The sequence below is a fragment of the Accipiter gentilis genome, chromosome 24 (genome assembly GCF_929443795.1).
Source record: "Accipiter gentilis chromosome 24, bAccGen1.1, whole genome shotgun sequence".
In the NCBI taxonomy this organism is placed as follows: Eukaryota; Metazoa; Chordata; class Aves; order Accipitriformes; family Accipitridae; genus Astur; species Astur gentilis.
Genome location: NC_064903.1, coordinates 1,424,266 through 1,446,251, shown reverse-complemented (window position 1 = coordinate 1,446,251; position 21,986 = coordinate 1,424,266). Strand labels below are relative to the sequence as shown.

Genomic DNA, 21,986 nt, shown 5'->3' with positions numbered 1-21,986 from the left:
CAGGCGCTCTACCCCCCGCGGGTCGCTCTCTATGGCGGGCGGCGCTCTAGCCGAGCGCACCCGCTTCTCGGTGGTGCGGCTCCGCCCCGGGGCGGCCCGCGGCGACGCCGCCTGAGGCGGCCCCGGCCCCGGCCCCGGTCCTGCCGCCGCTCCCCGGGCTTGGGGACCGGTAAAACCGCTCAGGAGGAGCCTGGGAGGGTCCGAGCTCGGGGGGGGAGGGTGGGAGCTGCCGAGGTGGGTCGGGGCCTGAGGGGTGGAGGTGGAGGTCGCGGAGGGGGGAGGGGGTCCTCGCCTCAGCTCACCGGAGCGGTTGGAGCGGCCGGTTCCCGAAGCGGGGCTGGCTGCTGGGGTCGGGCCTGGTACTCTCACAGGGTCTCGTCCTCTTCCCTTCCCTCAGCCCACCGTGCCGCTTAGCCGGGGAAGGGAGGTGGAGGTGTGGGGGCTGCTTTTGGCTCGCCTCAGCTGGAGGGGAGCCAGGAGTTCAAAATGCAGTGTGTAACGTGGCTCTTTTTCTTTTTTTTTTTTTTTTTTTTTTTTTTTTTTGGTCTCTAAAAGGTCAGCCTGACTGAAGAGCCTTTGGTTCCTCGGCTTCCTGAGCTCTGTGCAGCAGTAAATGCGTAAAAGCTTTCCGGCAGCGTCTTTTGGCCTGGTAGGCGCAGGGACCAGGCGAAGGAAGCAGGGAAGAGCTGTGACCAGCCAGCAGAGACCTTTGTAATTCATTCAACGTCCCAAGTCCGGCTGAAGCCTTGCTCCATCTTTTCCCCCACCTCAGCCCCGTGCTCACACCATCCCAGGTAACGTTAGCTGACCCAGAGTTCAGGCAGGGTTTAAGACGTTGTATCCCACTAGTCTGTGAATGAAAGCTTGCAGCCAAGGGCAGCTTGCAGGCAGAGCTGTTTTCTCTTCTTCCCTGATAAAAGGCAACCCCTCCCTGCCTGGGAGAGCTGCCTGACCCCTCTCTGCCAAGGCAGGACCCAGAGTGGGTGAATGAAGTGATTTAATAACAGGAGTTTACTGCAATAAGTGTCCCTGTGGGGGATATACCACAAGGGCTGGCTGCTTTGCTGGAAAAAAGAATTAGAGCTTGTTTCTGTTAAGCTGTGCAGCCTGAAAAGGCTTTGCTTGAGAGAGATGAAGAAACTGGAAACAGGAGACTGCGATAAGGTTGTGGGAAGGGGGGTCTGGAGTCAGGTGGTTGGTGTTAAACATGGGGCGAGCAGATAATTACCTTTACTTCTAGGAAAATGAAGTAGCTGTGAAGCTGGCAGTGTCTGGGATGTCTTTATTAGCTCCTTAATTTAATTGAAATCCCTTGCGGGGTAGAGCTGGAAGGGGAATCTGATTCCTGACAGCGGAGATCTGATATAGTTGTCTGCTGCAGTCAGTGGGAGGAGGGCAGGAGCCTTTCTCAGCAGGGGACAGCCGATCTGCCTTTTGTTTCTTTTGTAATTAATAGGTAAGCTAGCTCAGCTTGGGCTGTTAAACCTTTAACTCTGCTGGCAATTGAGTGTCTGTGTTAAAGAGATGCCTGCCATCCCAGGGGACCTGGCCTGCCACAGGGGTTTGTCACCTGGGTTAGTGTATTTCGATCACCTGTCTCTGGCACAGCCTTCTTGAGGCAGCAGCTCTGTCTCAGCCTTTGCGGTACTCCTCTTTTTATCCGTGTTCCCTTCATAAAGGTTACCTTTGCTCAAGCAGTGGCACTGTGTGGTGTTTGGGTACGTCTTCCAAAGCTGACAGAAATGTCAGATTAAATATGTGTAGCCAAGAGGCCAGCAGGCTGTGAACCCTGTCTGAGACTTGCAGACAATTTCTCGGGCTGCCTTGAAAAACGATTTATTTTCTCTTTCTCTCTCTTTTTGAAGTGTAAGGCCTGCTGTGCTTCTGAAGCTTTCCTGTTTCTTATGGATCAGATATCTTTGCTTTAGCCAGGTGCTTCTAGCAATGAAAAAGGATGCGTGAGTGTAAGCAACTGAATGTTTGTAAGTGCTTAATGAAAAACACATAAATTTTTTTCAGATGCCAAATGAGCTTGAAAAACAGGCTGGACATGCTGTCACAGAGTGATGAAACAGGTCTGTGCGCAGCACCAGCAGTTAGGGCATCAGAGCAGCTTCCCTAATGCCACTGTGTTCCTGGAAGGTTTTGGCTAAAAGCTGGCTAAAGACCACAGATTTGTGTGGTTTCTCCTTCCATCTATGTTTTCATTGCTGAAACTATTTGGTTACTCAAATGGTTTTTCCAGCTCAGTATTTCTCTTTGCCCAAAATGGGAACTGTGGCGCTTTATCAAAGAGCTTAAAAAACAGTATTAGTTACTTCAAATGCTGCTTGTGTCAGCAGTGAGACAAACTGCTGAAGGGCTGGGCGGGAAGTCTCCTGGACAGACAAGCCCCTCATGAGGCCCAGTCTTCCTTCCTCCTCCTTTCACAGCATCTCTCTTGTCTTTTCTCTCAAGAGATATATGGCGATTCCTCAAATCACAATATATTTGAGTTTTCTGCATTTCCCTCCAGTACCTGCAGCTCTGTTCCTCCTGTTCACCCTGTTGCTTCTAGCGTGGGCTCTGTGCACGCTCCTGTTTTTCATCCACCACATGGTGGACTTTTGGATAGGAAGATATTCACATGTAACGTCTACATGGGATTTTGTCTCCCTTCAGCAGAGGGGCAGACTTTGTAATTGAACATCTCTCCCTTCTCAAAGTCCACTTGCATTTATGTACAGGGTAGTTTACTGTCTTTTTTCTCCTGCCCTTTCTTTTTGAATTTCAAGGGAAATTGTCTTGAAATATCTCAGCTGCTGCATTTCACTGCTGCCCAGGTGAGCTGCGTGTGGTCTGTACTATGTAAAGGTGACAAGCATAAAGGTGAGGTAAACAGGAGGATGGGGGGGGAAGAGCTAGCTGTTCACATAACTAATTCCAGCCAGGAGAGAGCTGTTAGCTCTGATTAAACAAACACAAAGGCAAAATGTAAATCCTCTCTAATCATACAGGTTTTTCTGTTTTCAACTCCTCTTATTTTTAGTATCTCTTGGAAAGATTTAATTTAAGGCTTTTCTGTGAGCTGTTTGTGGTGTCTGCTTCCAGCAAGAACAACAGAGAAGCAAGAGGTCTCATTGATTAGATTAAATATCTGGGTCACTTACCATTACCTGTGTTTATTCTCTGGTAAGTTTTGATATTGGAAGAGGATGAGATAAAAGGAGCGTGTGCAGAAAGAGATAACTACGGCTGGAGCTGCTCCAGGCAGAGGCCACTTTTTCTAAATGGATTTGTAGATGAGCTTTTCCTATCAGTCTTGGGTCCTGTGTGAGGAGATATCAGTGTGTGCAAACAGGCTTGCTTCTTTCCCCCTGCCCCTGTTGGGTTAGTGGATATCCTTGATACCCAAAAGCCAAACTGGACAGAGTTTTCCCTCCTGGGTGTCTTTCTCAAAGAGCAGTCTTAAGCTTTGTGAGTCGTAATGCTTGGTTCAGGGAATTACGTCATTTCTTTAAGCTTTGTAAAGCCAATAAATATCATGGTCAACTGGTTTTCTATAGCTGCAGATTTTCTTCACTTAGTTGTTAAGTTTGCATATGAAATTTGACTAATTCTTTTGCCTTATACTAAATTTTCAAAGCTGGTGGGGGAGGGAAAGCATTCTCCCAGAACTTAGCATTGGCATTTCTACAAAACCGGATATTCTCTCTGGCTGGCTGGAGACTACCAAAGGGAAAAGTAAGTATTGTTTTGTGTCTTCAGATGCCTGGTAACTCTGGCTCAGGCTATGTAAGTTCTCTGGTGCCCCAGTTTCTGTCTGTAGCGAGAACGCTGGAGTCTTCCAGGATGTTGCAGCTCTGTCAGCATCTGCTGTAAAGAGTTTCACGGGCTTTGCAGCAGTGTTTGAAGTGCAAGGTCAGTTGTATTAGCAGAGTTCTTGGTTACTGCAGGTGTCAGGCAGCAAGCAAGGAGCTTCCAGTGCCTCCCCCCAGCTATGTGGAACGAAACATCAGCTTCTGATCTGTTTCTGTTTAATATCTTTATCAACAATCTGGAGGAGGGGATCGCGTGCACCCTCAGTGAGTTTGCAGAGGACACCAAGTTGGGCGGGAGTGTTGATCTGCTTGATCCCTCTGCAGAGGGATTGATGGGCCCAGGCTAATTTTATGGGGTTCAACAAGTTCAGTGCCGGGTCCTGTGCTTGGTCACAACAACCCCATGCAATGCTACAGGCTTGGGGAAGAGAGAGCAGCTGGAAAGCTGCCCGGCGGAAAAATACCTGGGGATGTTGGTCAACAGGCAGCTGAAGATGAGCCAGCAGTGTGCCCAGCTGGCCAAAAAGGCCAACGGCATCCTGGCCTGTATCAGAAATTGTGTGGCCAGCAGGACTAGGGCAGGGATTGTCCCCCTGTACTCGGCACTGGTGAGACTGCATCTCAAAAGCTGTGTTCAGTTTTGTGCCCCTCGCTACAAGAAAGACATTGAGGTGCTGGAGCGTGTGCAGAGAAGGGCAATGAAGCCGGTGGAGGGTCTAGAGCACAAGTCTTAGGAGGAGCGGCTGAGGGAACTGGGGTTGTTCAGCCTGAGAAAAGGAGGCTGAGGGGAGACCTTATCGCTCTCTACAACCACCTGAAAGGAGGCTGTAGTGAGGTGGGGTTCAGTCTCTTCTCCCAAGCAACAAGTGACAGGACAAGAGGAAATGGCCTCAAGTTGCACGAAGGGCGATTTAGATTGGATATTAGGAAAAATTTCTTCACTGAAAGAGTTGTCAAGCATTGGAACAGGCTGCCCAGGGAAGTGGTGGAGTCACCATCCCTGGAAATATTTAAAAGACGAGTAGATGTGGCGCTTAGGGACATGGTTTAGTGGTGGACTTGGCAGTGTTAGGTTAATGGTTGGACTGGATCTTAAAGGTCTTCTCCAACCTAAAGGATTCTATGATTCTATGACTTGCAGGACAGCCCGATTCCCTGCAGCCTGCTGAGGAATGAGTACAGCATTTTAGCAGCTGCAGAAATCAGAAACTTCTGAGTTGAAATCTTTCTGTAGTGCTAAAGCTGTCAGTGACTTGGGCACAGACTGTGGCTAAGAACCTTGCAAAACTCAATGGCTGAAAAGTGTGCATCTTAAACCATGTTCTCTTTATAAAAATGTTTCCTTTTTTTTTTTTTTTTTCCCCTAGAGCTGGCTGGCTGTATTTTATTTTTTTTCTTGCTTAGCAAGTTGTCTGGGAACATGGCACCTCTGTTGATTTTATTGTTATTACCAATTTTTGAGATCTCTGCACTGAGTCAACTATGAAGTGGAGAAGCTGGTTGGACAGCCAGAGCACCAGTGCCTGTACTCTTCAGATAAGAAAATGAAGGAAAATTAGAAGTCTAAGATAAGAAATGCTTTCCAAGTCTGTGTCTTATCCAGTGATACCACATTTCTATGCACTTTGGACAAAAGTGCTGTTAAAATCTTGCTGGGTTTAGACCTGACGTCCAGAAATTAATAAACGTGACAGGGCGTTTAGACCTGATATCTTAAAACTTAAGGTTTTTACCCTTGTTCTTTGTATTGAAGAGAGAAATTGCCTTCTAATGTCTAGCCTAAAATTAACCACAGTTGGTTTCTCTTCCATGCTAGCTGTGTCCTTCAGCAGGCATAGACATCTTCCTCCTCGCTGTTTTGCATACTTTTTCTAGAACTGACCTAATTACTGGATTCCTCTAGTTCTTGGTTCTCTAACCAAGGTCACTTTTCTCTTACTTCCCTGATCACTGTTGTTCTGTCCAGGAATGGTGAATTCAAACCAGGAAGGCTGGAGAGGGGACAAGACCTGCAGAAGATGAGGCTTTGCCAGTATTTTGCACAAGAGCATTGAACACACAGCTGTCACTTCTGGAACTACTTGGCCTGATAAATCCTAGGATCTCATTTGTTTCTTCTCAGGACTATTTTCTGCTGTGGTTTATGGTGGTCACAAAATAAGACAAACACCCTTGTCTCTCCTCCTTCTGTTTCCAGCTCATGAGCGCAGTTTGGATTAGCTTGTTTGTTTAAAAAATTCATTGACTCCCTAACAGTTAATTCCCTGTTGCTTCCATTACATGCAGTTTTTGAGGGCAGCCAGTTTTCACATGTGACTTCATGGTCTTTCTCCAGGGTGTTGGTGCTATCTGCAAAAGTATCTACTGCAGCTGGTCTAAACAAGGGTAAAGCACCCAATTTTGTGGAGATTGCTGCATAGGTGTGTTGTTAACAATAAGTGTGGATTGTAGGTGCTGGAAAAAGCTTGGCAGCATGCCTGATTACATTGTCACTGGGAGAGTACAAAAGTCCAGTACTTGGACTTGGCAGTGAAGGCGTTTAATACGAGATTCTCCAAATTCTGTGTTTAGTTATTTTTCATGTCCAAATGGTGCCTGGGAGGTAGGTGACACTCCTCTCTGGCCAGGCTGCCAGTCATCGCGCCCACTTCTTTTCTTCCTTCTCAATGGACTAGTTCTCACTCGCCTCTTTTGTCAATAAATTACAGTTGTGGAGGATGATATCAGCTTTCTCAGAAGTGCTCAGGGTGCCTGTCAAAAGCACAGAGATCAAGACCGGGATGTGATGCAGTAGCACAGCCGAGTCACCTTGTTCTTTCTCCTCCCTCTCTCCTAGCTGCTCAGGATGTGGTGCAGAAGGCTGGCATGTCTGTTCAAGGTGCCATGCCGGCTGAGTGGAAGCACTAGACATCGCTCACCATGGCTGCCCCGTGACAGAAGGACCATCCTCGCTGCTGTGGCTCGCTGGCATCACACGGCCCCAGAGTCCCTCAAGTGCGCCTGGCAGTTACATGGTGACCATCTAGGTAGGTGTGTTGGGTGCATGTGTACCTGCTTTTGAGTCTGTTTGGGGAGAGGAGTGAGATTTTCCTGACCTCGTTCCCTGGGAGTGATTTTTTTTTTATTTTTTTTTTCTTTTCTTCTGAAATGGCCTGCATTAGAGGGCTGCATGCTGGAGTCTGTTTCATGTTCCCTTTCGGAATTTCCGAGGGCAGGATAGAGCAGGTTTGTCTGCTGGCAATAAGTCTTTTATGATAAACGAGGCAATGCTAAATCAGAAATCAAATTGAGGGATTCCTGAACAATAACTGCATCTGAGCCTTGCTCCGTCAGTTACTTGTTTTCTTTATAATGCTTGGGGCTCTGACTTCCAAGTGGGATGGCTGGTTTGGTGTGTGCCCTGCTCTCTTGCCCCCACTTGTGCAGGTTTTCCTTAAAACACTGATGCATGAAATGCAGTTGTTGGAGCAGGTTTGCAAGCAGCCTGTCTGTGGGGCTGGATGGCATGAGCAGCAGGAGGCAGGGGAGGCGTAAAAGCCTTTTTGATGCAAAACGTACCTCACTGTGAGACTGCTGAAAGAAGTCGCAAGGAGAGTGTGTCTTAATGTGAAGTAACAGCAGCAAGCCAGTTATAAATGCTGTCTAATGCTGATTTTTGTCCTTTTGTTTTTGGAGGTGACTTGGTAACTGAGGCACATGTTTCCCCATGGCCTGTTTAGTTTGGTCTAGTGTTTTTCTGCCTGGGTAATGTCCCCTGAGGCTAGTTAGATGTTGGTACTCTGAGTTACTTGCAAGCAAAGGGAATTGCTCGGTGCTTTATCCAACACAGTGGCCCCAAGGAAGGATATTACTGTTTTCCCACTGCAAAGTGATCTCAGATGCTAGGATTTCAAAACTGAGTAGGGCTAGAGCAGGAAGGGCTCTCCTGTTGCCTCTCCTGGCTCTTACCCCCTTCTGAAGGGCTTTGAGTATTCCTAAGCTGTCCCAGGATGGAACAAGGAGGAGAGGCGTTATTGTAATGCTGAATTGGCATCAAAGCTTTGCATCAAGGTCTTGATGTTGTCTGTAATGTTTGTATAGTTCGGATGTTGGTGTGATTATTTGGTTTACTCTGACCTGTATTCCTGTGGTGGGGTTTACAACCTTGTTATGTACAGCAGTTGCTGTACAGCTCTGAATTTCCTACTTGTTGAGGAGAGACGAGAGATGTATGTGACCAGCATGTTTGTTAGCCATGCTCCTTCCTGTTGCAGGGTGAGACTGCCTGTAGACTTGGAGAGAAGGGAGACCATGGTGAGATCACTGACACCCAGGCCTCCTGTGAAGATATTCTTCCTGGTCTCCATCATGTGACAAGCTAGCTTAATTTACATAGAGGTGCTAAGTCAGCCTCTGCATCCCCTATAAGTGGGATCATAGCTTATGGACTCTCAGCTTTGGTTCTTGGCTTTGTTTTTTCTTGCTGTTCACACCAGTGCATCTTTTGAGCCTGTCCTTCTTTGCAGAGCTCAGGTATGCGAACACGTTGATGCGCTTCGATTTCGTATGGCTGCGGGACCACTGCCGCTCAGCTTCCTGCTACAATGCCAAGACGAACCAGCGCAGCTTGGACACAGCTAGCGTGGACCTGGGAATCAAACCCAAGGCTGTCCGAGTGGATGAGACCACGCTCTTCCTCACGTGTAAGTAGCAAAGTGACTGGACCCTATGTGTTCTACGGGCCACCAGCCCTGCTTGGAGGGAGCCTTGTTGATGGATCCCACTCTTAGGTTTGCTGGGAGAGGGCACTCTTATCTCTAAATCAGTGGCTGTTTTGGGAAGAGATTTAGCTGTAAGCCAATTTTAAACACTGCTCTTCTGAGCAGCACTTACTGTAAACATGCCTCAGTCTTAAATTTGTGTCTGTTTTTCTCCCTGCCCACCCCCCACCCCCACCCTCCAGCCCTTTTTGGGTAGAGATGTGTTGTGTATCTTCAGTGTCTGGGTATTTTATTGGTTTGTTTGAACACAGCAGCAATGCAGATAGTGAACAGATCAGTCAAAGAAATGGTTGGTTTTCTTTTCCTTACCCTGTCCTGTTAGAGCTGGTATCCCTGATGAGAATTCACATTTTCTGTCTTTTCTCCTCAGCTTCCCAGCTGCTTGCTTCCTTTTGTTGTAGCTCACCTTTGTTTAGGGGCTTTTCTTCAGTGCTTTACTTCTCCTCAGAGTACTATCAATAGAGAACAAAACCACTGAAGTTGAAACACTTTGCTCTGAATTTGGAGTTATTGCAGTAACAATAATGTTTTTAGGACCTGTGGCCTTAACCAGGTAATATTTTGGATGGCTTCAGGGTGTAAAGAGTCTGTCACCAGACAAAATTAAAAGGGTGAGGACTGTCCTAAACCGGTAGTTGCACTGACCGCTATCTGGGGCTGTTCAGTGCGTTTATGGTGACTGTGACTCTTCTCCCTTGTCAAAGGGCCGGATGGGCACGTGACGCGGTATGGGCTGGAGTGGCTGGTGAAGAACAGCTACGAGGGGCAGAAGCAGCAGGTCATGCACCCGCGGATTCTCTGGAATGCAGAAATCTACCGCCAAGCCCAGGTCCCATCCATTGACTGCCGGAGTTTCCTGGAGACAGACGAGGGACTGAAAGAGTTCCTGCAAAACTTCTTGTTATACGGAATTGCTTTTGTAGAGAATGTCACTCCCACCAAAGAGGACACAGAAATCTTAGCGGAAAGGGTCAGCTTAATCAGGTAACTAGGACTGCCCTGGGAAGGCCACTGACAGCTTTGTAGAGGAGCCGTGAAGGGTAGACTGTTATTTTTGTTTGGAAAGGTGCTGCCTTCTTATCCTATATATTGTGCAGTGTGGCCTGGTTTGCAAACAAAAGGTCTGGGTCTTCTACAGCCTCTGGCCGTTCCACTTGAACTGATGGAGATGGAGTATTGCAGTGTGGGATCTGACCTCTTTTTAAGGCAGAGCCTGGAGTTGCTAGGTTATGGAGCTGCCTTGGGAGCATACGGTGACTTTTGTGATAGTGGGACTGTGCACAGAAGGAGTGACTGAAGGAAGTAGCCTGTCTGGGAAGACTAGAGCTTTGCAAGGAGAGACATTTCCTGTTATGACTTGAAAGGTTAGGAGTGCAGCCCTGGCCCTGGGAGCCAGGGAGATCAAAAACAATTTGTAGCTCTCGCTAAAGAAAAATATTGAGAAATGTTTCTTCTGTGTTTGTTTAAAACACACCAACAGCATGGCAAGCCAGGGTTTGAGTTTCAAGTTTTATCCAAGCTACAGAAACAGTTGGAACTTGCCTTGGGCCATTGGTAGAGGAGAGATTTCTTTTAATGAGTAATCACACCAAATAGAAATGAGGGGCTCCAAGGAATATCCACCCAACTTTTTTCTTCGGGTACCCTTGCCCTGTAGCCCCTGAGTACTGTTTGTCCTTGCCTTCTGTCTGTTCCCTTTCGTGTACATTGTAGAGGGGAGGTGGGTGATAATGCAGCATCTTAAGAAGAAGAAATGGGATTCTTGGGTAACCCTACAGTGGGTACGAGCAAGGGCTAGCTGCACTCTAGCCACTCCTCCTGTCACTCAGTGGCTTCCTTGATTTGACTGGAGCTAATGTTTGGTATGGCAAGAAGATCTGTGTTTGTGGAGGGGAAGCAAGACTCAATGTTGTCAGTCTTCTCAGGCAGGAAAGAGAGAAATTGAATACTAGAGGAGGCATAAGAAGCCATCTCTTGACAATGTGAATTTTGTTAAGTTGTTCTGCTTTTAATTTACTCTGTACATAGGATGGAGGGAAGTAACCTCAAATGCAAGAGAGGATCTGCTTTACCACGACACTGATCCCCACAGTGTTTTGTGATAACTGCCCACCTCTTTTGCAGGGAGACCATTTACGGTAGAATGTGGTACTTTACCTCTGACTTTTCTCGGGGAGACACCGCCTACACCAAGCTGGCTCTGGATCGTCACACCGATACAACCTACTTCCAGGAGCCCTGCGGGTAAGTGCTTTTGCTGGTTCACAGACGCACAGTGCAGAAGGCAGGAGTGATTCACAGTCATGATGTTTCTAGCAGCACGGGCTTCATTGTCTCTCCACTGCTTCTGATGGGATATACTTATAGTCACACAGCAGTTCTGGGTCCTGTCTGATACTTGTGGGGTGGGGTAGTCAGTAGACCAATTTTTCCTATGCTTGAAACTTCTGGGCCTTCCAGAGTGCAGGCGGTGAAGGACTTAGCTGTTAGATAGCTGGCTGCTGCTTGGTATTGCTGTGGTTCAAGTAGTCTTTGCAGTGACAAAGAAGGCTCAGCACTGTAGTTGTTCTGTGCTACCCTGAAGCTTTTCTGACAGTCTCTTCAGAAATCACCTTCTCTGTCTCCGAAGTGACTCACAGCATTCAGCCTCTCAGAAATAAGCAGTTGATTTGTCTTTTGAGTACATCTGGCAAGGCTCAGCTCCTCCTGCAGCAAGTGCCCCTTATCAGCTGTTGTACAGAGTTGCTGCAAAAGTTTGCTTTGACTTAATCCTGCTGACCTGGGGCAAGCCCTCTTTGCCCACATCAGCCCTGTCTCTTTTGCTGGCTGAGCTCTGTTAGCGGTAGCCTCTGGGGAAGGAGGGAGAACAGCTTGCCTTGGCACAGCCTGCAGTAGCTGTCTCTGCCCTCCCAAGCTGTGTGAGTGGTAACTGACATACGTGCTGTGCTCACGTATGCTCTGTGCAGTCGCTCTGCTTCAGTTCAAACAGGTTGGGGTTTGCATTTTGGCAGTGGTGCAGCCCTGTAGGCAGTCAGAAGCCAGGCTTCCCCAGCCCTTCGAAGTTCACACCTGTCTGTGCTTTTAAAAGGAGTTTGCAGCTACAGCATTGTTTCCTAAATGCTAGCTTGTAAACTGCTTTTCTGATATAGCCTCTGGGCTGTGAGTTTTATACACAGCTGGAGAAGGAAAGGCAACGGCAAAGGCAGCCGCCCTGATCATGGTTTACAGTGAAGTGCAAGAGACTTCGGCTTAATTTCTAGCTTAATTTTTTTTTTTTGTCTGCTTTCATCTCAATCAAGAGAGGAATCATCGGGAAATGGCCTGAGGGAGAATGGATGGAAGTACTGTGATCTCTTATGGAACTAGGGCTGCAAAGAGAAGTCATCCAGTCCACACCTCCTGCCCTAGGGCAGGATTAGCTCTTCCCAAGTGAGGCTGTTAACTTGCTAAACATCTTAATGGGAAAGGTCTGCGGTGCAGAGCTGTAAAAGCAGAGGAGGACTAAGGGGTGAGATCTGTTGGCTGCATGTGAATTTTCAGAGCAGCTCTTCAGACCAGGAGAGGTAGAGTTACCCAAGTGGCACCCTGAGCACTGTTGTCTGGGCCCAGCCAGGCAGGAAACTTTTGGGTGGTAGCATTTGTTTTGAAGCAGCTCGGTGTCAGGAGCAAAATAAGTGGATTTTGTGCTCTGTGGAGCTAGAAGTATATGTGTAAAGCATAGGTCCTACCACACCCTTCAAGCCACATCTAGTTGGCTTCCCTGTTTTCAGTGAACAGCTGATTGCAGAACCCATGTGCTTTCATGACCTGCACAGTGTTACCTGCTTGGCTGACTTGTTTTAGGAGCTTACAAAATCTTCCCCAAAATAAAATAAAAAAAGTAATTAGTAATCAGAACTTCAGCCTACAAAAGAGATTTGATTAAACTGCTGGGTGCCAGAATTACAGAGCTCATTAGCTATTTTTATACCTTTCTTTTCTACTTGGAAGGTTTCCCTTCAGGTAGGTGTATTCTCATCTGCAGCCAACTGAAGTATCTCAAGCAATGACAGCATGGGCTAAATTAGTAGGGCTAACCATTAATGCTTGCAATTCTGCAAAACCATAGTTGTGCAGGAAGAACATGAATTTCTGGCTTTCCTGGGCCCCATCTCTGCCAGAAATCCCTTCTTCCCAGGCTGTTTCAGACTTGTTTCCAAAACACTTGAAACAGTCTTTGACCTGCTTCTAAATGAAATGAGGTGTTTTTCAAGAAAGATGTGTTCATTTGAATGTCTGCTTTCCCTCACTGCTTTGGCTGAAATCAGCCAAATCTGACAGTTCTCAAGTTAAATTATTGCAAAGGGTAGAGGATAGAAACTCCCCAAGCTATGGGAAAGACCACAGCATTATCTCACTCATCAGGTAGCAAAGAGCCTGCCCTCGGAAGAGGCATCGTCAGTGCCCTGAGCTGCAGGAGGGGTTGTTGCCTTTGAGGGACAGAGTGTCCTTTGCTCCAGCATTTGTGGGCTGACTTTGTAAAACTACCCTGAAACTGTTGTGGGTAGAAAGGTGGTTAGAGCACCCAGGTGAAAAGGTGCTGGTGAGAGCAGAGAGCTGGGAGGTCCTGCCACATCACTTGCTGTGGCTTAAGAGACCCTGAAGGGACAAGATAAAGGCTTTCCCCAAAGGTCACAGTTAATTTTCTAAGGAGTGAAGTTGGTACACTGAAAATTGGGAGTAGGTGGCTCAAGGCAGCTCCCGGGTATTTGTTCCTAACTGTACAATGACTACCTTGTTTGGATGAAGGAAAAAAGAAGCTTCAGAGGAGTAATAGAAGGACAAAAGCTGAGCTAGATGGCTTCCTGCTAGAGAGGAGGTGGCCCTGTAGGTGAGCTGCTCACTGGGGACTCCTGCTCCAGGCTTTCCAAAGGGTCTTTAGTGTGTTGCGCTGAGGGACTTCTGATTGCTTGTGGGAGACCATGATGTACATGGCTTTGAGTGACAGTCACCCTGGACTCCCCTTGCAGTTCCTAGAGACCTCAGCAGTACAACCAGCATTTCTTTAACTGTCCTCATGTTCTGAGATGTTCCGGGGAAGTTGGTTTTATGCTTTTGAACTTCTGCATCCTGCTGCCTGGATGGCCTTTGGGTGACACAGGCCTGACCCTACACCACTTGAAGTCTCCCAGACTCATGTCATTTGATTTGGGAGGCAGCGCAGGCAGTTAGCCTTCTCAGAAAGCAAAATGTGTGAGATTAGGCCTGAAGAAATGGCGGGTACAGCCATTTCTTGCTGGTCTGTCTCCATTCCCTGGCAGGTCCTAGTAAAATGAGAAGGGTGGTGCATACATCTACATCTGACTGGGTCTGTGGGGAATGCTTTCTGACCATGGGACAGGCAGCCAAAAAGGTCTTTTCTCTTGTGCTCTGGATTCTCTCACTCATGCAGCATCCAAGTGTTTCACTGCCTGAAGCATGAGGGCACGGGCGGGCGGACGCTGCTGGTGGATGGTTTCTACGCGGCAGAGCAGGTTCTCCGACAAGCCCCTGATCAATTCGAGCTGCTCAGCAAGGTGCCATTGAAGCACGAGTATGTTGAGAATGTGGGAGACTGTCACAACCACATGATCGGAGTTGGGCCAGTTCTCAATGTCTATCCCTGGAACAATGAGCTTTATCTTATCAGGTAACACCAACGTGAGGCCTCTTGCTTATGGGGAGGAGAGGGAATTGTGGCAGATTGTAGTGGTTTTCCAGAAGACATTATAACCTGAAAACCAATGTATGTTTGAGGGCCAGAAACCACAGAAACATCCTGCGTTTCCTCCTGGGCTGTGCGTTGTTGCTTTAGAGGAAGTGTCAGAACCACTGATACAAAGATGGGTGTCAATGCTGAGCTTTGTTTTTTTCACTGCTGTCATCCTCCCTTCGGCTCCATTCCCTCATCTCACTTCATTTGAGAAGCAGTATAATTCAGCCCTTGTCTGAAAAAGCCTCTAGAAACTAGCCTGGCATACAGGGAACAGGGAGAGCACAGGCTGGTCCCCTTCCAAAGGAAATGTGGGCTGCTTTCTGAAACTGCAGCTTGGCTTAGTGCAGGAGGCTGTCCAGCACTGCTTTGCACTTTTATTCTGAACAACCCTCAGTCTTGCCCATTGCTGTGGCACATCCTTCCATGGAAAACCAGCAAGAACAGTTTTACACTTGACAGTAAACTCCTCCTTGCTCCCAGTGTTGTGTATTCTCCTGAAAGTCCTGCACTTGCAGCATATCCTCCCTAGTCATTTCTGTAGCCTCTCTTAAATACTGACTAATCCTACAAGCTCCTGAGGTTCCCTTTAGAAATACCTGGCTGTGTTTGTGGAGCCATGCGGGCAGTCTCTTATCTCTTCTTCACTTCTAGATACAATAACTATGATCGTGCTGTCATCAACACTGTGCCTTACGATGTTGTGCATCGCTGGTACGCTGCTCACCGCACACTCACCACAGAGCTCAGGAGACCAGAAAATGAACTGTGGGTCAAACTGAAGCCGGGCAAGGTAGGACTTGATGTTGTGAGGCTCGTGTCTGTTTGGTACAGGGAGGGTGGCAGGATGCTCCTTTGGATGTGCAGGCTTGTTGTCACTAAGGTAAATGCTTCAGGCAAGCTCCATATGCTGCAGTTTTCCTGTTTACAGCTGCTTTAAGGTGCCCTGTATTACAGTACTGGCATCTGTTGTGTGTGTGTTCCTACCATCCTGAAAGAATACAAGCTTCCAGATATGGCAGAAGTGTTTAATTCAAACTCTGCCTCAGAGGAAAGTTAGTCCTGACTGAGGAAGAGGAGGAAGATCTTTCTAGTCACTGAAATGAGGACCCTCAGAAGCAGAGAGGCTGGGAAACACTTAATGTTCAGCCTCTAACTTCTTCCAGAAGAAAATTTTATTTTGATGGAAATATAAAGGTGTGAGAAGCTGAATTTAGTTCTCTTCTTCTGAGGTTGTTTTTAAATCTTTACATTGCCAGAGAATCACAGGAGACCTAGGCTTTCTTCACTGTCCCAGAAAGGGCTAAGGTGCCTTAGCACACCTTGGTACTGAAAGGAAAAAGCTCTGCCCTGTGTTTGAAAGGCTGATGCTGGGTGCAGCTTTGGAGGAGCTTGAAGAGCTAGAGCCACAGTTGTAGGCTTGAAGATATTACGGTGCATGGCTTCTTCCTTCGACTGTGCCTGCTTGAAGTGGTTTTGTTCCTACAGGGTCTAGATTCAGCCTGAGCCCAAGGCCCCAAAAATGAAAGGGTACAGCAGGGAAGATGAGCATGTCAGAGCCCCTACACCTCTCTGTTCCCAAGGATGCCTGGAGGGGAAGTGACACCACAGAGGTAGAAGATGGCCAGTTTCTGTTGCTGTTGAACTATTGCCCAACCTTTCCAGTAGACAAGCAAAGAAACAGCCCAGAATGTATTTCTGTGCTTTGCTAGCTGTCGCGTTTTAACTTGTAGTTAGCAACAGAGCAGAACTGCTGGCTTCGGGTAAAACAGCTGTGCTAGATCACATGAAGCATCTGGCTATAATCTCATGTGCTCTCTGTGACAGTGTTGAACAGGAACGGTCATGCCCACCATGGCATACCCTTACTTGCTGTTCCAGTCTCTAGGGATCTCTGGCTCCAGGACCTGTCCTGTCAGAGGATCCTGACCCTGGCTGTGGTGGTTGCCCTTCTTTTGATGGCCTTTTCTCTTTGTCTGCAGGCACTGTTCATAGATAACTGGCGTGTCCTGCACGGACGGGAAGCATTCACAGGGTACCGCCAGCTCTGTGGCTGCTACCTGACAAGAGATGATGTGCTGAACACCGCACGCTTGCTGGGACTCCAAGCTTAGCCCAGACCATCCTCTGTGGAGAGGCAGTCAGACCTCCAGCACCACCGTGCTGCTGCGTCACCACGCTGAAGATGTTGCACATACCTCAGACACCTCCACCCTCTCCAAGCAGTTCTCGGTGCCTGCTCAGGAGAGAGAGCAGGTGGAAGCCAAAGGTTATGGGAGCTTTATGGGACCGTATTCTGTCTTTGAGCATGGTCAGCTCTTGCTGTCTGTGCACCCAGCCTGGTCTTTCCAGCCAGTCTGTCTCAGTTCTGCTGAGTGAGGGTTAATCACACCACGGGAAGTGCTCCCAGCACCTATTCATGTGAAGTGCTCCTCCAGTCAAGTGCCTTCAGGATCTGAAATGTTTGCATTTTTCCCTGTTGGTCAGCCTTTTTGTCAGCTGCCAGTTCTAGGGTGTTTTTAGCAGAGCAGAATGGAAATCTCTGGGGTCTTGTCTCACCCCAGGCTGGACTTCATGCCTTCTAGAGAAAACAAAAGTCTGTGGTCCCTATTTGATGAAAATGCCACTACTCAAACTGAGGGCTGTTGGCATATTTCAGCGACTTCTTCCTTCTTAAACACACTACATATCCCCGTAACAGTCACTGATACAAGCCAAGCTGCTCGAGAGATGGCCTGGAAAGAGAACCTGGTACAGTTAGGGAATTTCTGAAAAGGCTTGGGTTAGAAGGAAATGAGGAAGTAGCAAGATCTGCATGTTGAGAAGGAGAGATGACTGTGTTAGACGAGGGTTGTACTTCTCACGTTTCCTTGACTTACAGTAATGTAATGCTTGTGTTCTTTCTGCCTGTTGCACTGTGCTTGTATCAAGGGCGAAGGCTCAGCAGCTACAGTATTTGCTGACTAATTTCCCACTGTGCCTGCTCTTTCATCTTTTCTGAAGAAGGAATTTTTGTTAGGTCATCATTACACTGGCTGATGGATGAGGCTGACCATTGGTTTGTTTTTTGTTTGTTTTTTTTTTTTTACCACATTCTTCTGCATATGAAGGTAATGAACACCGAGGTGCCTTTCAGCTCCTGGTAGCTGGGAGGATAAATTGGAGTCTGGCGCATTGAAGGGCCACAGTATAAAGAACAAAAGAAAATCCCATCTTTATTAGAAACATTGGAATTTTAGAACCAAGAGAAGATTTTAGGATTTGTTTATTTTTCATTCTTCCTTATATTTGGGAGTGTTCACTCTGCTCTGGCTAGACCTTAAAACAGGGCCGGTCCCTTTCACTCCTGGCTTTCCTGTGCAAGCAAGATGCTCTTGTGTCCAAGGTGTAAGTGGAGCGCAGATGCATCTGTGCTAAACTTGCTGCCCTCATTTATTCTAAATACTGAATAACTATATCCTGGTGTTGAGACACTCTTGAAAGCTTCTCTTCATGTGGACTGAGCTACCTGATGCCGTCTTTTTGCAGTATTTCCCGTCTGCGGTGAGCCACTACTGCAGTCATCAGGAGTTGAAAGGGGTTTCTGAGTGAAGGCTTGGCAGGAAGCTGTTGATCAGAGGATATGTGAGGAAGTGAAACATCAGCAATGGTGGCAGGTAATACAAGCTTGAAGTGAGCTGGCTTTTGTCAGGTATGTCTCCCAGGGCCTGTGAACAGCAACCCCGGACACAGGCAGGAACTTGAATTTTCCTCTAGGCTGAGCCAGTGAATTCCTTGAGCAGCCTGCAACATACATTCTGTTACCTTCTTTATCAGCCATTTTGTTCATAGGTTTTCCCTAGGTGCCAGTTACACCAGCATGACTTAGATCTGAAATTTTACAAATCTTCGTTAATCGTGTTGAAATAGCAAACCAGTTACGTACGCTGTCCCTCATGCAGCCCAGCTCCAATGCTCTGGGGTTGGCTTCTGGGTGAAACCGTGGCCTGGAGCATGGGGGAAGAGGTGACAAAAGCCAGCCTCTGTGTTAGTTGACAAAGGAGGAGACAAAGGACCCTGATCAGTATTTGAAACCCTTGAGCAGTGCAGCCCTCTTTCAAATTATTTGAGGGTATCAAGGGTTCCTGAGTTCTTTTTGCCTCCCTGTGCCCCCAGGATATGAGGAAAAGAGCTTGGGTAATGTGGAAACCTTCCATTAGTCAATGAGATCAGCTTTACCTTCCTTTGCTCAGGCGTCCTTTGTCTTTTATCAGCTGCAAGCTGAAAATCTGCTGCTACCCTGAGCTGGAGCATGCAGAAATATGACTAGCACAAGGGAGAACTGACCGAAGTGTTTTGATGACAGATTGTGACATAGGTGCCTTTCTGACAAGGAATATGGTGACTGTAGCTCTGGCTCCTGCTGTGGCTGTTGCTGCCAAGGGCTGTGGTCTTCAGACACCAACCTCCTCTTATGAGCCAACTCTAAGCCAACGGGCTCCTCAAGATGATTGTGTAATCTGTTGTGGGGAAAATTGTTCCTGGTGAATGTAGAAGAAACACATTTCTTCATTTGAGTAATACCTATTAATTTAGCCACCCTAACAATAAAATGTGGAGCGGAGAGAGCTTTGTTTAAATCTGGTGCTTTACCTCTCCCCACTTCCCAAGAGGGCTAAATTCTTCTGAAGCAGCTTGTGAGCATCATATTTGAAGGGACAGGACTTATTGGCCGTTGCCATCTGTCTCATGTGGGTGTTTGTTGTGCCATGTTACGGAACAGGTTCTGTTTGCTGTAATGATACTGTATCAGGTTTTGTAATCAAGCTTTTTCAATTCTTTCAGCCAATAAATGAACCGCTTCCTTCTCTTTCCCCCTATGCTGGTGATCCAATGTATGTGCTTAAGACATTTTCCAAAACTAAGAAATCGGGTCTTCAAATAAATGATTTATAAAGTGGCCAGCTTAACAAAATATATATTTCAAGCAATCACAAACTTGAAAATAAGCCTGTATTACCCATCGAAAGTGGAATAAACATGAGGAGCAGTAAACGCGTGCATCGCTGTTGAGTTGTTCATTCGTTCACTGGCCACACGATGGCAGAAGATGCAATAAATTAATTCAAAAAGTCAATGACAAGTCCCATCCCTATGTGGCTTTAGGGCTAGCAGTGGTGCTGGTTCTGTTTGTTCTGCTGTGCTAGATCCCTTTCTTCTGAGGAACCCCACGAGCTGCTCTTCAAAAGCCTGTATGACTATGAACATTTTTAAAGGGCTGCAGGATGTGATAAAAAAGGGTGGAGAGCAGAACGGAGATGATGCGAGGGGCCATGGAAGGCATCTGAGAGTGCAGTGGAGGTGATCTGAGGGTGCATGGGGAAAAACAGAGGTGATTTGAAGGCAAGTGGGGCAGGAAGGGAGCTGAGCTATGTGCAATCTGAGGGCAAACAGAGCTAATCTGATGGCACCCAGAGAGGAAAGGAGCTACATGAGGGCTGTTGGAGGGCAGCATGTACCCTGGGGTCCTTGGTTCCCATCTACGTATGTCCCAGGTCCTACAGTTTGGTCCCTTTCGCTAGCAGGGGCCATCTCTCCCTAACTTCCACTTGCCCTCTGGTCTGCTCCAGACTGCCCCATTTGCCATCCAGTGCCCCCCAGCATCCCTCTATTTGGTGTCTTGTCTCCCCAGGATTCCCTTTTGTCCCCTTGGGACTGCTCCTCTTCCTCTTGGGTGTGCAGTACAGCCCATCATTCAGCTTTTGGTGCTCCCCAGAGTCCTTGGTCTTTCAGTGAAACCAGACCCCCCCCCCTTACCTGCTGCTCCCATCAGGAACCCCCATTTTTCATCCAGTATGACCTAGAGCTTTCTGTTTTCCTCCCAGTGTGCTCCAGAGCCCCCTGCTCAACCACAGGTCTCAGGATTGCTCTGTTATACCTTTTGGTGCATCCCTCCTTTGGTCCCCTCAGTGCAGCCAAGGAGCCTTTCACTCCTCACAGGGCTTGCATAAAAAAGAAATAAGCTGCTTTCGACCCAGCAAAGAATAGTTTGATTGAGGCTACCAAAAAAGGAAAAAGAATGTATGTATTGTTCTTGCAACTGTTTGATCCATGCTTCCCTCAACCACAATCTACGTGTAGTGAATAAAAGCCTTTTCTTACATAAAAAAATGTTTTAATTCTGCACTTACTCTACTGAAATTATTCTTAGCTAGGCTGAAAAGTATTTACATTTTTTAGCTTTACTCCTCATTTCTTTCCTTTTTGGCTACTGGGAAACATAGAAGCTATTTTAATAGGGTCCTTCAGCTAAGTTAACTAAAAATGTATTACCTAAAGTTAATTACTAACTAAATTAAAAACCTCAGTTCAAACATGAACTGTCAGGATCAGAGAGATACTAACTGCTATGGAAATGGGGCAATATGAATTTACAGAAAAACAAGGCAGAAGCAAATTAATATGTGGCAAGTATCACAATTTTAAGGAAAGACAGATGGTCTAAGCGAATTTCCTTGGGATTAACCTCAGAGATGTGCAGGAAGAGTGGACTGCTGTCGATAGCACGTGGAACATTAAAGGTAATGTGCAGACCACACAGCAAACCTCACAGTAACAAACTCTCCTGGAAACTCCTCCTTACACCTCCTGCTCTTCTTAAATAATTTGCAGCAACACAGACATCTCTGGTTTGAGTTGACAGTTTTGAGCAAGGGCATGTGAGTACTCGCTCTCCCATGTGCCAAACAACTGACATCTGCTAATTTTACCCCGTGTCTCTTTTCTCCTCACCTTTTTCTGTTTGAATTTCAAAGACTTCCTTAGTCATTAGCCAGAGAAATTATGTATTCATTGACAGATGTTGCTACGCCGCTAATGGGAAGTACCCATTTCCAGTTCGTTACTGTTCATTAACTGTATCATCTTCGAGCCTCGGGAATGTAACGGGGATAAATATATTGGATGAGGGAGAGAAGCAAATTGTCACCTAGTCCCCCTTTAATAACTTCAATAGATTTAGTGAAATAAAGGGAAAACCTCAACAAACTCATAGGAGTGGTGATTATAGCACCAGTCCAAGATTTTCCAAGTGATTAATTACTCTCCTGTTATTTCATACCAACCCATCTACCAGACATGTACAATTGACTTGTGGTTAATTAATCCCTTAGAGCATCTCTAAAGGGTTTAGGGCTAGGCACAGCAGCAGTGGGGCTGAAGGGGCTTGGGGAGACAGGGCTGGCAGAGCACCCTCTGCTCCGCTCTGGCCTCCAGCACAAAGAGGCAAAAAAGGGACAAAAAAGGGGGGTTTATGTGAAAACAGCCACTAGGGATCACTGCAAAACCTGTTGCTCCAAAACAGTTTGATTTCTCAGAACAGCCAAACCTCAAAATGTTTCACAGACAGGGAATTTTATTATTTTACTGAAAAAACCTGAAGGCAAAACCAGCTCAGAAACTCCTGTTTGGACCCTCCTGGGGCAGATCACTCCTGTCTCTGCAGGGCTTGTAGCATTGCACCCCGGGGAAATACCAGCAGGGAATTCTAACTAATATTTTGGTGAAGAATTTGGGCTTGAAAACACTGGAAAGGTGGAAAGCAGAAGCTGTAAGGCAGTAAGAGCTGAAAGACTGCTAAAGCAGAAGAGAAGATGTGAAATAAAGAGAGAATAAAGATTCCCCAAAGTCAGAGTTACATTCTGAGAAAATATTGTG

The 21,986-nt window shown here is 47.0% G+C and overlaps 1 protein-coding gene across 7 annotated transcripts; it reads left to right on the top strand.

Moving 5' to 3' along the window:
• The first annotated feature begins 64 nt into the window (after positions 1–64).
• On the top strand, positions 65–19,327 carry TMLHE (trimethyllysine hydroxylase, epsilon). Of its 7 annotated transcripts, none has more exons than XM_049827448.1 (9): positions 66–169; positions 556–794; positions 6,637–6,826; positions 8,306–8,482; positions 9,265–9,544; positions 10,685–10,804; positions 13,992–14,228; positions 14,946–15,084; positions 16,274–19,327. In XM_049827448.1, exons 3-9 carry the CDS (start codon positions 6,646–6,648, stop codon positions 16,403–16,405), a joined length of 1,266 nt encoding a protein of 421 aa, XP_049683405.1. In that variant the 5' UTR covers positions 66–169; positions 556–794; positions 6,637–6,645; the 3' UTR covers positions 16,406–19,327. The 7 variants fall into 7 exon arrangements, with proteins under 7 accessions (XP_049683412.1, XP_049683405.1, XP_049683407.1 ...); XM_049827450.1 differs by having other exon boundaries at positions 164–234; XM_049827455.1 differs by lacking the exon at positions 13,992–14,228 and having other exon boundaries at positions 65–169.
• Positions 19,328–21,986: the final 2,659 nt, after the last annotated feature.

Bases quoted from the DNA above. Each gene is read 5' to 3' on its own strand.
- TMLHE (XM_049827448.1), top strand. From the start codon at position 6,646: ATGTGGTGCAGAAGGCTGGCATGTCTGTTCAAGGTGCCATGCCGGCTG. The intron at 10,805-13,991 runs GTAAGTGCTTTT...TCACTCATGCAG, and splicing joins TACTTCCAGGAGCCCTGCGG to CATCCAAGTGTTTCACTGCC. The intron at 15,085-16,273 runs GTAGGACTTGAT...CTTTGTCTGCAG, and splicing joins TCAAACTGAAGCCGGGCAAG to GCACTGTTCATAGATAACTG.